This window comes from Coturnix japonica, chromosome 14, assembly GCF_054131305.1.
Source record: "Coturnix japonica strain WE chromosome 14, WE-NBRP24, whole genome shotgun sequence".
NCBI lineage: Eukaryota > Metazoa > Chordata > Aves > Galliformes > Phasianidae > Coturnix > Coturnix japonica.
Window position 1 is genome coordinate 134,451 of NC_140676.1, and position 16,707 is coordinate 151,157.

Consider the following 16,707-nt stretch of genomic DNA (forward strand, 5'->3'; position numbering starts at 1 on the left):
ACATCTGCTGTGTCCTGACAAGTGCTGAGCAGCATAGGGTGATCGTATCTGTACATGTGCTGGTAGTCATGCTGTTCTGAAACTTCTGTAAAATCTCATGAATACAGGAATTCTTCCCTGCCCAGATACCACTCACTGGATTCCCTTTCTTTTCCAGCTGTGGTCAATAATTCCCTTGTTTTAAATCTTGCGTGGTTTCATCCGTGCTCCTTTTGGTCATTCCACAGCACTCCCTTCCACTGCTCCAAGGGCAGCGCATAGCTCTGCCCTGGCTTCCCCTGCAGGGACTCAGCACACATACAGCTACAGCTTCCTTCTTTCCAATGATACACTAGTTTTCACAGTTCTCCTAAAATGCATTTGCTGATATGCTGTGATTTTACTCTTTTTCCAGCAAAGAGAAAATCTCTGAGATGGGTATTTGGATTTATCCATCAATAAGTACATATTTATCTACACTAGCATTGTCTGAAGACCTGAAAATACATAGAGTATGAGTGGTCTGAAAATTTCCACAGTAAAGATGTGTGAGAGGCAAAATGTTGGAAGGCTAATAAGTGTTATCTGATACCAATTCCTCGTCATTCAGCCCTCTGTGCCACCTCCTTGTAGACTGTGACCCTCCAAGGGTGCGGGGATGGACGCAGACCTTCACACTCCTCCCCTTTCCTTAATGCTTCTCTGCAGCGCATCAGGGCTGGGATGGAGGCATCAAGACTTGGTTGTATGCATGGGCAGTGCTGAACTGGAGGGTGTGTAGGTCAGTCAGGAGGAAGAAAGAGAGAGCAAAGTCATCACAGTAAGAAAGAACAGAGTTTTAAACTGGTGGAGTATGGTGACCCTGTTGTGTCTTCTGAACCCAACACGGCAGTTTTCCTCTGGACAAAAAGAGGAACTGGGATTTTGTCTGGGATTTTATGTACAGGGATAGAATATCCTGAGAAGAATTTCCTCAAATTTTTGGGAGAAAGGAAAGAAAAAGAGTGAAAACTTATAGATTGCTGCTATTTAAAAAAAAAATGTTTTTTTTCAGTAATTTTAGCTAGTATTTTGTTCAAGCGAACATTCTGTTGCAATTTAAACAACTTTAACTTCAAAGCAAAATGTTAAGTATTTGTTAAAACAGGCCATTAGTAAAATGATTGATTTTACATAAGTGCTGTGTCAGCTTTGGACTCTAATGTACAGCCTGTGGAAGCTAATGGGCATGTGAACTGTGCTCTGTCCTTTAGCATCTGGGGAGCTGCCCAGGCTTTTTTCTTCCTGCATGGAGATGCATTCTGGCTATAACTCACAATGTGAAGGTGGCTGTTTTCTGAGTGGCTGAATTCCCAGAAGCAGGAGCTGCTTGTTTTCAGGCTGATGCTGGCACTTTCTAGATTCCTGTTTGTCCTCTAAAGGTCAGACCGGAATGAGATATGGCTGCCTGCTCTCTGTGCCATGATCGTGGCAGTTGCTGCTGCTTGCACAGGGTCAGGCACCACCGCAGAGATGCTCTGCCTACAGCAGCTCCTTCCCTCTGCCCCCAGAAAAGGGAATGTCAGTTTTCTTTGAAATAGGGTTTTCCCAGCATCCTTTTTTTTTTCTTCCTGGAATTCACCACAAATGCCCACCAGGCATTCAAAGACTTCTCAGCCCACTCCTCTGTGGGGGGATTTCTTGTTAAACGTATTGAGGACTCTCCTTGTGCATGCTCTGAGCGCGCGGGCAGCAGGGTGACTGCGTGGAGCTTTCCTCATGCTGCTCCATGACACAGCAAACTCCTGTTTGTGCTGCTGGGGCTGTGGCATTCTGTGGTCTGCCCACTTCTGCTCACAGCTGTGGAAGCACCAAAACCTGCACTGAGGGCAGACAGAGCCCTCCCACCCGTGACTGTTGAAGTAAAGCAAGGATGCCCAGGTGAGGCAGTCAGCCTGTAGGTGAAGGAGCACTGAGCTGTGACTTTGCAGCTGCTGGTTTGTGTGCTGGCAGCCAAAGCAATCTTCCTGTTTATTTTTTAATTCCTGAGCCCATCTGACTTGCTGGCAGGGCTCGCAAATCTCCTCCAGCCAGCTGTATGCTATTTGGTTTGCTTGCTGGTGGAAGGAGCTTCAGCAGCTGTGTGCCCATCAGGTGCAATGTTTCAGATGTTGCTTCCAGTAAGAATGCTTACTTCTCTGTCTGACTGCTGAACGATGCAGGGGCTTCCTTGGGCAGGAGTGGATCTGTGTTGCAGTAGGTGGTAAGGAGGAGTGTTTGCACAGTAATCTGCCTCTCTCCCAAGGAGATGTAGCTTGCTGCACTCATTGCAGTTCTGGAGCATTTGTGAATGAATATGTTGTTTCATTTTCTCTGAATGGACCCCAGTTGGGGCTGGATCCTTTTTTTCTTCATGAACGCTGAAGGAGCTACAGTTGGAGGCTTTGCAGCCACAGAATGAAAGAGTCAGTGACCATCTCAGTATTACGGTGCCATTTTAGAATGAAAAATGGCAGCCTTTCAGCTCACACTAGCTCATGTTAATTATGCAAATGTATGCACCCTGAGAAACCTCATGTATGCTTTGACTGTCATCAGAGATGAGCCTTTTTTGTTGTTGTTGTTTTGCAGAGCGTCAGGTCTGTGATTGCATCCCAAGGCTCAGCTCTTTGCTGAAGTGTACCAAAAGAACCCACCCCCAGAACAACTAAGGGCCTATTAATGTTTGCCTTACAGGTGTAACCTGGCCTGTTAATCTCAAATAATCCCAGGGGTGAAGGAAACAAAGGGTAAAGAGGAATAAAGAAGGCACCCTGGATGTGCCAGGATTGGTGTCGATGACTGGATGAACAGTTTGTGTCCTCTTCATACCAAGGTCCTGTGAGCTGTGTAGCAAAGATTGCATGTCCCCAACAGATACTTGCAAGCACTGATGCGGTCTCTTTTCCAGGCTAATCAGACCCAGCTGTTTCAGCTCTCCCCTTGTCAGAGATATGCCAGTCCTTCACTCGTTTTTGTAGCCCTTATACACAGATTGTTAGGGTTTGGCCAAGTTCAGCACAGCCTCCCTGGAAAGATGCCTCCTTAGAGGTCTGCCTAAAGGTGAGATGAGAGCCTGGGAAAACCAGCCCAACCATTGGTCTCTTATTTCACGCTGCTGAGTTGTAACTACGGTTTCTCCAGTGAGAAGACCTCTGAGATTTGATGCTCTGAAAGATGAAAGCAAGAAAAGCTGCAGCTCTGGAGCTATACTTGTTAGCTCTTTAGGCTAGCCCAACTTTTGCTGTTTAGCTACAGGCTTTCTAGGTGCTTTCAGTCAGAGTGGCAATATGCCTTACGTACAAGGATCTGTGTTGGCAGCACAAGGGCCTCCAGGGCTATCTCTCTGCTTCTAGGACCATTTCCTTCTTGGTTGATCTATTTGTCGTATAGTGACCTTAAAGCACAGCGCTCCAGCCTAGACTGGTTGGAACAAAGTTGGTATGGGTATGGTAACAATAAGGAAAGGAACTGGGATGAAAATGGAGGTGGCTATATTTGTAGATGACTCAGTTGCTTATATCTGGAAATGACCATGAGGAGCTTGTGCAACTAAAGTCATTGTGATGTCATTAAAATCACTGTCAAAAAATACAAGATCAAGTGCACTGCAATAATTAGATCTTCCCAGCTCATTGTAAGAACACAGTTCATTGTGTTGTCAGGGTGAAAATTTGATGCCACTGTATAGATTTGACTGAAGGTCTTTATTTGGTGCAAAGCTCAAGTCAGGCTACATTGTGATGAAAAATAATAGGGAATAATATGAAATACACAATAATGCCACTCTTGTGAGTCTTCTGAGTTCGTTCTTGTTTTGATACTTGTGATCTTACTTGTCCTGAGGGTTGGAGCAGAAATAGAGGAGTTTTGGGAACTGGTGATGGGTGCCCAGGGAAACTTTCCTTTTAAGAAACAAATGGCAAAGACTGGGGTGTTCTGCCTTGGCAGGGATATGATGGATAGAAATCTTCTCTGGAAATGCATGCAACACTGCTGATTTCTGTTGGGAGTAATTTTTGTAAGAAGGATGCTCCAGCCCATGTGCTTAAATCTTCTGCAGACCTTTATTGAGGGAGCAGCCAGCAAAGGGCTTTGGGATGACTGGCCTTCCCTTGGCTGCCTTGCCTGCATCCATGCAGCTGTAGGTCTGAAAGGCATTCAGGAAGAAAAGGCTGTGGGCTGCAGCCATCATTATGCATTGTTGGACTTCTCCCAGTGCTGTGGCCCAGCAAAGATGTGCTGCCCTCCTGACCTGATCTCTTCCCTTGTCACTGGGCTGTCTCTGAGCAGTTGAGATGCAGTGTCCTCATCCTGCAGATCTCTTCTCTGCCCGTTGCAGCCATCTGGGCAGAGCTCAGGCTTCTGCCATCCTGATTTTCAGGTGTCAGATTAAAATTTCTGTATGTGTGAATGCTGGGCTGGCAGTGGATGCTTTTTCTCTGAAAAACTGGAAGGAAACCTCTCCCACAGCCCAGCGAAATCTCCAGCACCTCTCCGTATGTCGTATTCCAGTATCTGACTACCCTCATGGTAAAATGTTTTCTTGTCCTCAGATGGAACCTCATGTCTCTCAGTTTGTGCCTGTTTCCTCTTGCCCTGTCACTGGGTACAACTGAGAAGAGTCTGCCCGTATTCCCTACCATCATATATTTATAAACATAGATAATCTCCTTGCCCCTCCCCCAGCCTTTTTTCAGCCTAAACGATGCTGCTCTCAGCCTCTCATATGAAAACACTTTTGTCCGTTAATCATCTTCATGGCCCTGCACCATTTGTGCCTTCCATCTGCCACAGCTGCTGGCTCCATAGCTTGAACTCTTTCTTTCAAGTACGAAGGGGGCAGCCCCTCTATGGGGTGTGAGGATGTGAGCAGAATGCTAACAAACCTTGCTTTGTTTGCCCCTCTCAGCAGTGACAGCTCAGCTGCTCAGTCTTAAGTGACAGAGATGGCAAAGAGCAGCAGTATTTCAGTGCCCATTAGTCCCGCAGACAGCACCTCTTCTGCAGCTGTTGTGGTCCCCCAAGGCTGCCTGCAGCACTCAGACTGGCATTGCTTCTGCAGCACTTTGGTACCCAGTGAGATGGTCAGTCTATGCCAGTGTGTGTGGAGCACAGCTGCCTGGCAGGATGGTGGTTTGACATGTCTGGCACTGTGAGCTTCAGAACACATTGGAGCTGAGTTGCAAATTATGCTGATCCAGTACTAAGTTTTTTTTCTTTGTTGCCCGAAAGGGTTTGCTTTGGTCTGTCAGACTCAGTTATTAATTTGAGTCTGGAGTGTAAGTTGAAGCCTTGCAATCAAAGTCATGCTGAAGTGGAATTTTAGAAGCTGAAACATTGGCACACGGATTTTTCTTCCCAGCTTCTCTTTTTCTGTTTAATTTCCAGGCCAAAGAACCCTCCATCACCGGAGTGATACTCTGGAGACAGTGATCCTGGTAAACCCCAATGTGGACAGCGTTGTGTCTGAGGTAGGAACCCAATGCCGGTGGGTTTTCTCCATGTCAGATTGCTGGCTGATGTTTAACATAGAAGATCGTGATCACACTTAGCACAATCTCAACCACACTACCAATCTGCTGCGGGATGTAATAACACCAAATGTTCTGGTTTGCCAGCAAGATGCATGCTGTAAGCCAGTATTCTGGGGCAGAGCATACTGCTGAACAAAGAAACACACGAATGTGTGGTTCCTTGTGTCCCAGCCCTGTGGGAATGAGCTGCTTTCTGGAAGAGTCAGTACCTATGGAATTGTTTGATGTTAATCGTTTCTCAGGAGCTCATAGAGCTTCCCAATGAACAGGCTGGAAGGCTTCTGAACCCTGAACATTTCAGTTTGATGAGAGTCTAAATGCACCAATCTGATATGGCAATGTAATGCCAAACATTTTCTCTTAATCCTGGCCTACTTTCCTAACGTGAATTATAATGTGACACTGAGCCGCGTCAGGTGGGAGGTAGGAGAATTGCCTTCCCTGTTCAGTAACCTACTCTCCTGTATATAGGAAACTTACATTTTAGCTATTTGTAAATAGTGTGTTAATATCACCTGGAGCAGTTTCAGCAGTTTCCATGCTCTGTGTGGTTGTGCTCTTTTCTGCATGCTGAAGAATACCGGTAACTTTTTAAAATGCAAATCAAAGTAGTGACAGTGCTGTACCATGGCAACAGGTCCGCTCGCTGCTGTGCGATTCATCAACCCACAAACTACTGATCCTCTGTGGTCAGAGCTCTGACCAGGAAGGAGACTTGATCCTGCAGACAGGGACCTTCACGTACCAGAAGTTTGCTGAGGTACTTTCAGACCCAGAGGTGAGTAAGCAGTAAGTCAGATCTTTCTCTAAGAAGCCTTGGAAACGATATCAAACATAGCTCTGCTTATTACATAGCATGTCCCTAGGCCCATACGTTGGAGATGTAGTCCTGACCTATTAAAATAAGCTCCAGAAAAGAAAATGAATCTGAATAGAATTCAGAGTACAAAAACTGTGCAAATTGTGATATGATTCACTAGTCAGTTAATGAGGATTAGTTCAGGCAATGATGTACGACATTTAAAAGGACATCTTGGGTTAGAATTCACAAATAAAAAGGAAATTGCCACTTTTGAACTGAAACCAGAGTCAGATGTCCCAGGGTGAATAGAAAGAAGTAAGGAAAGAGGACAAGGTGGTACTTGCTGTTGGTTTCTTTCTGGAGGTCTTGTCAGCATGCAGCCCAGGCAGGCAGGAAGCATAACACGACTGCAACATGAAGAACTCCAAAAGAGAGCAGAAAGTGGCCCTGTACTTTTATTTGTAATAGGCTTTTGGAATATTACGTGTACCCTCAGCATTTCCTGCCAGTAAGGTGTTCATCAAGTCTGGTATTTCTCCATTAACTAGTTTTTTTAAAAATTTTTTAAAATTTCATTTTCTTTAAGGAACTGAATTGGTCTCAGAGCTGTATTTCACCTTTATTTGTCTGTGCCTGTCTCAATAGGTCACCCAGATTCTTAGCAACACTGATTCGGATATCAAGGCTTCCCTTACTGTGTCGTGCTTGGGAGAAGGAGACTGGAGCAACCTCGGGCATCCTCGATTTCAGGATATTATTAATCTGAAACTTAACCCTGATCCAGTTCTGCCAGAAATGGATGGGGTGTCTGAATTTGCAGAATATGTCTCTGAAACAGTTGATGTGCCATCTCCATTTGATCTCTTGGAGCCACCCACCTCAGGGGGCTTTTTGAAGCTTTCTAAACCCTGCTGCTACATATTCCCTGGTGGAAGAGGTGATTCTGCTCTCTTTGCTGTCAATGGGTTTAACATCCTTGTGGATGGTGGCTCTGACAGGAAATCATGTTTCTGGAAGCTGGTAAGGCACCTGGATAGGATTGACTCTATTCTCCTGACCCACATTGGTGCAGACAACCTACCTGGCATCAATGGGCTGCTGCAGAGGAAAGTTGCTGAGCAAGAGGAGGAACAGTCCCAGGGCTCCACCAACTACAGTGACTGGATGAAGAACCTCATTTCTCCTGAGCTGGGGGTGGTTTTTTTTAATGTTCCTGAAAAGCTGAAGATGCCGGAATCATCCATGAAAGTAAAGAGGAGCATTGAGGAAGCTTGTCTGACACTGCAGTATCTCAACAGACTTGGCATTAAATCAGAGCCCCTTTACAGGGTGGTGAGCAATACTATTGAACCTATCACGCTTTTCCACAAAATGGGAGTGGGTAGGCTGGACATGTATGTACTGAATCCTGTCAAGGACAGTAAGGAAATGCAGTTTCTAATGCAGAAATGGGCTGGTAATAGTAAAGCGAAGACTGGTATAATTCTTGCAAGTGGGAAAGAAGGTGAAATTTCCGTTCCCTATCTGACATCCATCACCGCCCTAGTGGTGTGGCTGCCAGCCAGCCCTACAGAGAAAATTGTAAGGGTTTTGTTTCCTGGAAATGCTCCTCAGAATAAGATACTGGAAGGTCTTGAGAAACTCAAGCACCTGGACTTTCTGAGGTACCCAGTGGCTACTCAGAAAGATATAACTGCTGGAATACCTCCGCCTGTGCTCAAGCAGACCAAAATTAAACAGAGAACAGACAGTAAAGAGAGTCTTAAATCTTCCCCCAAGCCATCTGTGACAAAGCAAGCTAAGAAAGAGGAGGCAGCTGAGGAGGGGAGTAAAGAAGTAAAACCAGAAGTCATAAAGGATGCTAAAAGTGAGAAAAAAGTTAAAGAGCTCTCTGAGAAGACTCCCGAGAAGCCTGTTAAACATGAAAAGATAAAGGCAGAATCAAATGATGCTCTCAAAGCTGAGAAAAGAAAAATGGCAAAAGACAAAGTTGGCAAAAAGCATCTCAAAGAGAAAGTATCAAAACTGGAGGAGAAGAAAGACAAAGAAAAGAAAGAGATTAAGAAGGAGAAAAAGGACTTAAAAAAAGATGATGGAAAAAAAGAGGAAAAGAAAGATTCAAAGAAAGAAGATAAAAAGAAAGAAACCAAACCAGAGCCCAAAAAATTGTCTAAACCAGACTTAAAACCTTTTACTCCTGAAGTAAGGAAAACGTTATACAAGGCAAAAGTTCCAGGCAGAATCAAAACTGAGAAGATCAAAGTCAAGCCTGAAAAGGAAATACTTAGCGATCTGAAGACATCATCAATGGAGAAGGTGCCAGCAGAGATGGAGCCAGGAGAGGCTGCCATTGCTGAACAGAGGTTAGTCCTGTCTTCACCAGAAGATCTTACAAAGGACTTTGAGGAACTAAAGCACGAGGAGAAAGGGAATTTGCAGGTTACTCAGGAAATGTCTGATATTGAAATAAGTGATAAATTTATGAGTGCAACTAAAACAGAGATGGAAGAGCCTGCAGACATGATGGATAAGAATCATTTTGCAGTGGATCTGAAAACAAACATTCCTGATCAGGGAACAACTTCTATTGATAGGGAAAAAGAATCACCAGCAGAGGAAAAGGCAGTCCGTCATCTAGAACTAAGAGCAGATCAAGCTGAAAAAACAGAGGATGAAGAAAGAACAATAGACAAGAGTCCTGAGATGAGATACAGCGAGAGAGAAGCTGAGCAGTACAAGGAAGCTCAGCTGCTGCTAGACAGAGAACAGGTACCACAACACACAGCTGTCACAGCAAAAGGTGCTCTGTCACCTGCATTCACAGGGGAAGACAGGGAGGAGGAGGAGAAAATCTCTTTGGACAGAAAACAGAGGGAAGCAGTAACAAAGACCTGTGAAAAGTATACTGAGGGGACAGAAGCACAGGAGGAGGCCGAGAAGGAAAAGAGAGAGGATGTGTTAGAAAAGGCAGAGCAGGAAGAAAAGGAAGAAAAGTTCCTGAAGGCAGAGCAGAAAGTGGAAAAGATTAAAGATTTTTATGAGCTAAAACAGGACAAGAGGGAGGAGAAATTGTTTACCACTGAAGAAAAGGAAAAAGAACGTAGTGACCTGGGTGAGAAAAGCAAGTTACTTGGAAAGGAAGCAACAAAGGAGGAGTCATTTCTGAGCGGTCTGCCTGTCCCTGCAGGAGCAGCAGTAGAACACGTTTCATATATCCAAGATGAAACTATCCCAGGCTACTCAGAAACAGAGCAGACCATTTCAGATGAGGAAATACATGACGAACAGGAAGAGAGGATCCCACACTTGAAGTACGATGTCAATGCATATGACATTTCTGTTCCTGACCACCCAGGCTCTTTTGAAGCAGTACATGGAATACAGGCTGTGCCTGCTGCAGACCTTACAGCCAAGGGCTATGCTGGCCAGGAGTCTGAAATCCTGGCATATCCTACAAACATAGTGGCAGCCCCTCTAGCTGAGGAGGAACATATATCTTCTGCTACCTCCATTACAGAATGTGACAAGCTTTCATCTTTTGCAACTTCAGTAGCAGAAGATCAGTCAGTTGCGTCTATAACAGCACCACAGACAGAAGAAACTGGGAAAAGCTCTTTACTTCTAGACACAGCAAACAGCATGCCTTCCTCTAGGACTGAAGCAACACAAGGTCTCGACTACGTGCCCTCTGCTGGCACAATCTCTCCCACATCATCTTTGGAGGAAGACAAATGTTTTAAGTCTCCACTTCCTGAAGACTTCCATGCTCTAGCAGAAGGGGAGAGAAAACTGGAAGCTCAAAAAAAGGATCTCCCTGAAGAGGCAGAAGATGAAGAGGAAGAAGAAGATGGGACTCCAAATATTGAAATGCCTGAGAAACTCAGAGTGCATTACAATGCTCCATTGTTTACACATCAAGAATGTCCTGATAATGTGTTAATGAAAGTCCCCACAGAAGCGATGCAAACTTCAGGCCTGCCATTGTCTGCTGAAGAAACACCATTCTCCCAGGTTGACTCTGCAGAGGCTGAAGAGCGATGCATGAGTCCTGATGACAGTACAGTCAAAATGGCATCTCCTACCCAGTCTGGCCCCACCAGTGCAGGACACACACCTTTCCACCAGTCTCCAGTGGAGGAAAAGCTAGATACAGTAGATTCAGAGCTATATGAAAAACAAGAGGATGCTACTGCTAAGAAATCAGAAGGCCAAGCTTCTGTTGTGGCAAAAGGAGCCAAGGATGAACCTCTCAGAGACGATAAGGTGTCTGCAGATAAGTACAAATACGAAAAAGACACACCTGGACCTGTGCAGCACAAGCTGGATTTGGACAGTGGTGTGCCACTGTCTCCTGGGGAGGAGGTGCAGGAGGCACACATGGGGAAGGAGGAGCTGCCTTGGCTGTCCTACCACAAGCAGGACACAGTGGTGATAGGGGAGGAGGAGGAGCTGCCTGTACTGCCCCATCCCAAGATGGATGTGTTTCTGGAGCCAGGGAAACAGCTGGAAACCAAATCCGTGGCAGAAAGTTTAATGGGCTCTTCAAAACATTTGACCTTTGAGCCTTTCTCTGCCACAGAAACATCTGTAGGAAGTATGGATTCTCCACAGTTCACACACCAAATCAAATCTGAAAGCGACCAAACCTCACGATTTTCTCTGGAGGATTCCAAATCGCTTTCTTTTGCAGAAGAGAATCTTGGTAAAGAAAAATTCATGGAGATTTCTATGAAGGGGATGGCTGCTGGAGGAGGAAAACTGTTCTGTTTTGCAGAAGACACATCAGAAGAAGAAAAGTCCTCTCAGGTTTCAGTTAAAGACGTTTCTCCAGAAGAGATCAAATCTATTTCTCTCACTGAGAGTCCCAGCAAGGAAATCTCTTCAGGCCTTTTTGTTAAGGGAATTTCTCCAGAAGACACAAAATCTCTCAGTTTTGAAGAAGATAGACCTGTGAAGGAGAAGATGGTGTCTGACTTGACTGATAAATTCCCTTCAGAAGCCATGAAACCCATGGATTTTACAGAGCAGAGCCCAGATGTGTATGAAAAACCACTGGGAGTTTCTACCAAAGGACTCATAAAAGAAGCATCAAAATCATTTCCTTGTCCAGAAAGTACCGCAGTGAGAGACTCGTCACCCAGAGACACTTCCAGTGAAGAAATGTCTCCGGATGACAGCAGTTTGTTTTCTCTCACTGCAGAAGGCCCATCTAGGGAAAAAACTTTAGGTTTGTTCTCTCAGGAAGCATCTCCAGATGCCAAGGGCTCACGCTTCATGGGATCTAGCCCAACTGAGGATAAAACATCATTGCATGTTTCTGCTGAAGATGTTAAATCTTGCAGGATGAAGGAAGACAGAGAAGAAAAATCTCCAGAAATGGAAGACTTTTACGTGAAAGATGTAAGTAATGAGAAGAAAGTATGGTTTCCAGAAGAAGTGGAGGATATTCCTGTTCAGGGGAGGCGCCAGAGGTATGATGAGGAGAGGGAGAGCACATTCTTGGATGAGGTACCAGAATACGAAACAAAATCCCTTCCTAAAATGGGAGAAGAGGAGATCCTGTCTGCTGTAGAGCCTGACAGTCCCACCTGGGGCAGAGCAGAAAGGGAAGCATGGGGCTCTAAATACAAGTATCTTCAGGAAGAAAAAGACACTGGAAGAGTGGGGCAGTTACCCAGCGAGGAGGATGAGGTTCTCCACCATGCCAAAGACAAACCTGTGCTAATGCAAGCAGAAGCAAAATGTTTAAATGTGGAATCATCTGATTACAAAGAAGAGATGCTGAAGAATGCCAAACCTACAGCAGAAACCAAGAATGCAAAAATAGCTCCTGCTGACGTTGCTTTCCTTGACAGTTCTCATCCACCTTCTCAGTATGTCTCTGGTGAGGAATATCAGGCTAAAGAGTTAACTGGAGGCAAAGAAAGGCAAGATCTGTTGTTGACATCTAAGCAAGATTACTCCTATTTAGATGATGAGGAGAAAGCTGTCCTAGATATCTATGCAAAGTCACTAGACCAGGCACTGACAGCATCTCCCCTGGCAATAGCAACTAGCCCTCTGGAAAAGAAGGCTGGCACAACACCAGAAACAGAGAGGCCTTACAAAGTAGGTCAGTGTAAGTCACCTCTACAGGAGGAAATCCTATCAAAGGCTGCTGAAAAGAAAACAGAAGTCGGTGGTTCATATCAGGAAATAGACAGAAAGCAAGAGGATGGGTACAAATCCACTGAGTATCTCTATGACTCTGCGGGAAGCGAAGAGCAGATGGCACCAGCATCTGTTCTGTTGCAGTCGACAAGACCGGCAGCGTATGAATACGTGGCAGCATCCACAGAAGGAAGTGCTGCAGTGTCAGGGCAATGTGCACACTCCTCTCTAGGACAAGTCCCTCCTCAAAAAGGTAGTGCAGCCATGGGCCATTTTGAGGCTGTGGGTTCTGCAAGCCCAGTGGCATATCTTCCAGAGTCCCATTCTAGGAGCCCCCTGGACTCTCCTTCCCAAGAGGAAGAGGTCTGCAGATCCAGAAGTGATGACGGTTCTGTGATACAAGAGCAAGAAGAAAGAGAACCAACTCCCTACCCTGATGAAAAAAGTTTCAAGTATGCTGACATCTATGAGAAGATAATTGTATCTGGAGTTGGACTCTCCTCTTTCAAATCTGAGGATGCAGACATTCCAGGTCACACTGACAAAGCGCCAACAACAGCACCAAGCTTTCAAAAAGATCAAAGTTTTCATGTCTCTGCAAAGGAAGAAGAATCCTGCCTTTATACTTCTGCTGAGAAGGAGTTGTCATCTCCAGCATCCCCTAAAGATAAAGCAGATACAGCCTTTGAGTATGCAGACATCCACGAAAGGTACCTGCCCTTGTCTGAAACAGATAAACCCAGGCTGTCTGAGGAGCAGGAAGACCTGAAGATGTCCAGTGCTTTGCCAGGAGAACGGGGCTCTGAACATCACCCATCATCGACTGCCACAGCATTTGTCTCTCCCACAAGCACATTTTATCAAGAAAAATCAGCAGCCCTTATTGATGCTGCTTGCCCAGATAAGAACATCATTTTGTCTAGCCAGGAACAGATACCTCTACCCCTGAAATCCAAAGGCCAAAATCTCAATGATATATACTATGAGAAAGCAGGTCAAGGGGAAGAAAACATGAGCGACTCAGAGTTAGAAAAAGGTGCTAATGAGAGATCTGAAAAAGAGTTCAAACTGCACAGCCCTGACCAAGCTTCTGGCACAGTCTATGCACACATCACAGCAGGGGAGAAGTTCTGTGTATCAGAACCGCTTCTGCAAAGCAAGCGTGAGGACTCCATTTCACCCACTTCTACTGCCTCGTCACCTTCCGAGCCATTGTGGAAAGAGGATTATGGAATTAGGAAAACTACGCCAGCCACAACTGTGGGGACACGTGTCACTGGCTACAGTGACCTGCCAGACATAGGCAGGGATCAGCAGGCTTCAGAAATGTGCCATTTAAGCCAAGATTCTTTGCAAAAGAAAGAGGATGCTGGAAAATCCACAAAGGAATCACATTTCTGTGTAACAGATTATCCAGGTACAGAGCTGGTCTCGGAGTGCTATGAGCAAGACACATATTTGAAATCTGCTTCTGAAAAGCAAAAAGAAGAATACAGAAAGGTCCCAACAGGAGAGGGCAGAGTGATGGATATATCTTCTGGATTTGAATGCTCCCTGCTAGGGAAGAGTGAAACATCTGGTGTGTTCAGACGCGAACAAACCTCAGCAAGCCGTTCAGGGGATATCTTTCTTCCTTTAAAGGTTCCCAGTGCTTTGTCCTCAGGCCAGGAGAAGAAAGATGACTACCTGGAGGTTTCTGAGAAGATCAGCAGCCATAGCTCATCTTTAACTAAATTCTCACTGCTGAGTCCATATGAAGAGGATAAACTGTTCTCCAAAGCTGTGGAGAAAGAGTCTGTTCCCCAAGAGCAGCTGAAAGATGACTCTTCAAGCCTGTCAGAGGAACCATCATCTGAAGCAACCACTCCTGTAATACCAACTACAGCAGAAAGTTTTTACTCCCATATGCTTTCTGCATGCCCAGGTGCAGGAGTGGAACCAACTACCAGGAGCCTGTGGGATGCACCTCTACAGATTCCAGATAATGCTGTGAATACCCATTCATCTGAAACCAAAGACTTTGTGTTAGCTGAAGAACACAGTTCTGCACTCAGTAGTAGCATCGGTGGCAGCACTTCGCCATGCAGGAAAGAGTACCAAAGTTCACAGACCACATTGTTCTCTGGAGAGATACAACAGGAACCACGTGTAACCAGTCCTGAGCAGAAAGCACCATTTACAGAGCAGCTGACAACACTGACATCCCTCCCTGATGTATTGGCATCATTTCCTCATCATCAACATGAGAATAAAACCACAGCCAATGGTCCAACAGAGGTGAGCACCAGTCTGCAAGCTTTCCAAAGCACATACCATTCAGCAGAGGCAAAAGATGAAAAAACATGTCCTGATTCTGACAGCAGTTTTTCTCCATGCACAGGCAAAGAGGACACAGAGAGACAGAGCCGTCCTTCCTCTCTGATGTCCCCTGAGCACAGTTTCCAGCCCTTTTTCCCAGATGTGCAGAAGGGTGGAAGAACAGATGACCGTGGAGATGCTTCCCATGAGATGGAAACATGTTTAGGAGGCAGTTTTGACTGTGGACAGAAAATTTCCTCACGTGAATATAAGCAGAGGAAGGGAGAGCTGTCGCCCTCATTCATTAACCCGAGCCCTCATGAGCTCTCTGAAGATAGTGATGTCTCACAGGAGGAAGGTCACACTTCAGTGCAAGGAAGACCGCCCCACACTAGTAGTAGCCCTGCACAAACAACCACAGTGGAGGAAACCCCTCCAACATCAGTGAGTGATTCTGGAACTTCCCAGTCAGACTCAGATGTCCCGCCTGAGACAGAAGAATGTCCGTCCATCACAGCAGATGCCAACATGGACTCAGATGAAGATGCTGATTTCCTCCCAGTGGACAAAGCTGTTGGGAGTGCTCATCATGCCAGTTCTAGGTCCAGCCATGATCCTCAGCCTGTTCCAATGGTAGATCCTCATCCTCATCCACCTCACCCTGATGTCTGCATGGTAGACCCTGATATGTTAGTAAATGAGCAAAGTATGAGTAGAAATGATAAAATTTCAAAGAAAGACTTGAAAGAAAAGAGCAAGAGTGTGAGGAAGCCTTTGAACAAACCCAAATCTTCCTCTCCTGCTCGTAAATTAGACGCGAAAGGGAAGCGATCGCCCACTCCTGTGAAACAGCCATCGGACAAATCTCCAAAATCTGCCACTGCCAAAAAAGAAAGAGATGGAGCAGAGAAGCCCAAACCACGTGGTGTGCTAGTACAGCCTCCTCACTCAGAGGAGGAGTTAGCCCGGAGCAGTCACAGCAACCCTGGCAAGAACCTTGTTAATGGCATCAAATCAAACCCTGGTAAGAGATTCTTCACCAAATGTCCATTTTCTTTTCAGGTTCAGCGCAGAGAAACCACAGCAAGTTCAAAGTAGCAAAGCAGAGAACAGGACTTCTGAGTCAGGCATGAGAAATCAAATCAGTGAGAAAAGAAGTGGTCACGCAAGTCACATAAAAAGCCTGAAGCCTTGAGGTAAACTGTAGAGATGAATCCAGCCACCTCTTCAGAGAGTCCCGGGAAACCTAATTCAGAACCCAGTTTTAGGTGATAAGTACAATTGCACCATCTCCATCTCTTAGCTGTGACCTCAAAGTGCCAGGCTCTGTGCAAAGCACAGGCCAAGTGGTAATTGTCTGCCTCAGATCCTTGATACTGTGTGCAAGATGAGCCAGGGGCAACACACAGGAGGGTGCGGAGAATGAAAACACTTCTGATGTGCTGTGGTCTCAGCAGATGCCCACTGCAGGCACTCTGGCAAGGAGAGGGTGTAAAAGAAGCAGAGGAAGGGATGCAGGGGCTCTACCAGACACTCCCTGAGTAAGAGCAGCCAAAGAGAAAGACCTGAAAAGAAAGCCCATAAGTGTGTGCTGCAGGTATACGTCAGGTGAGAGAAACTCATGTCATTGACAGATGGCATCACTGACAGCAAGGGGATGGACATGCCAAGCAGACAAGGAGTCAGTGCGGTGAGCAGTCAGAGGAAAGTAGTGGGCAAAGAACTAAAGTGGTTGCAGGGCTCTGCAAGGGAATGTGACTTGAGGAGGTGCTGAACACTGACTTTCATGAATAGCTGGCACAGAAGCATGATCAAGCAGGGAGCCTACAGCAGGATATGAGCAGTGTGTCTTTACAGAACAGCTGTGTCTTGAAGGCACTGCGCAGAAAGAAAGGTAAAGATGCAGTGCCTGGGCACGTAAGC

General features: G+C 45.7%; 1 protein-coding gene across 4 annotated transcripts in view; it reads left to right on the forward strand.

The window, feature by feature from the left end:
• Window positions 1-16,707, forward strand: part of MAP1A (microtubule associated protein 1A) — a 42,556-nt gene that overhangs the window by 20,388 nt on the left and 5,461 nt on the right. For all 4 annotated transcript variants that reach the window (XM_015873214.3, XM_085515061.1, XM_015873213.3 and 1 more), the window contains 3 exons: window positions 5,389-5,471; window positions 6,172-6,312; window positions 6,982-15,808. In XM_015873214.3, coding sequence (XP_015728700.2) covers window positions 5,389-5,471; window positions 6,172-6,312; window positions 6,982-15,808 — 9,051 coding nt within the window. The remainder of the gene's footprint in view (window positions 1-5,388; window positions 5,472-6,171; window positions 6,313-6,981; window positions 15,809-16,707) is intronic.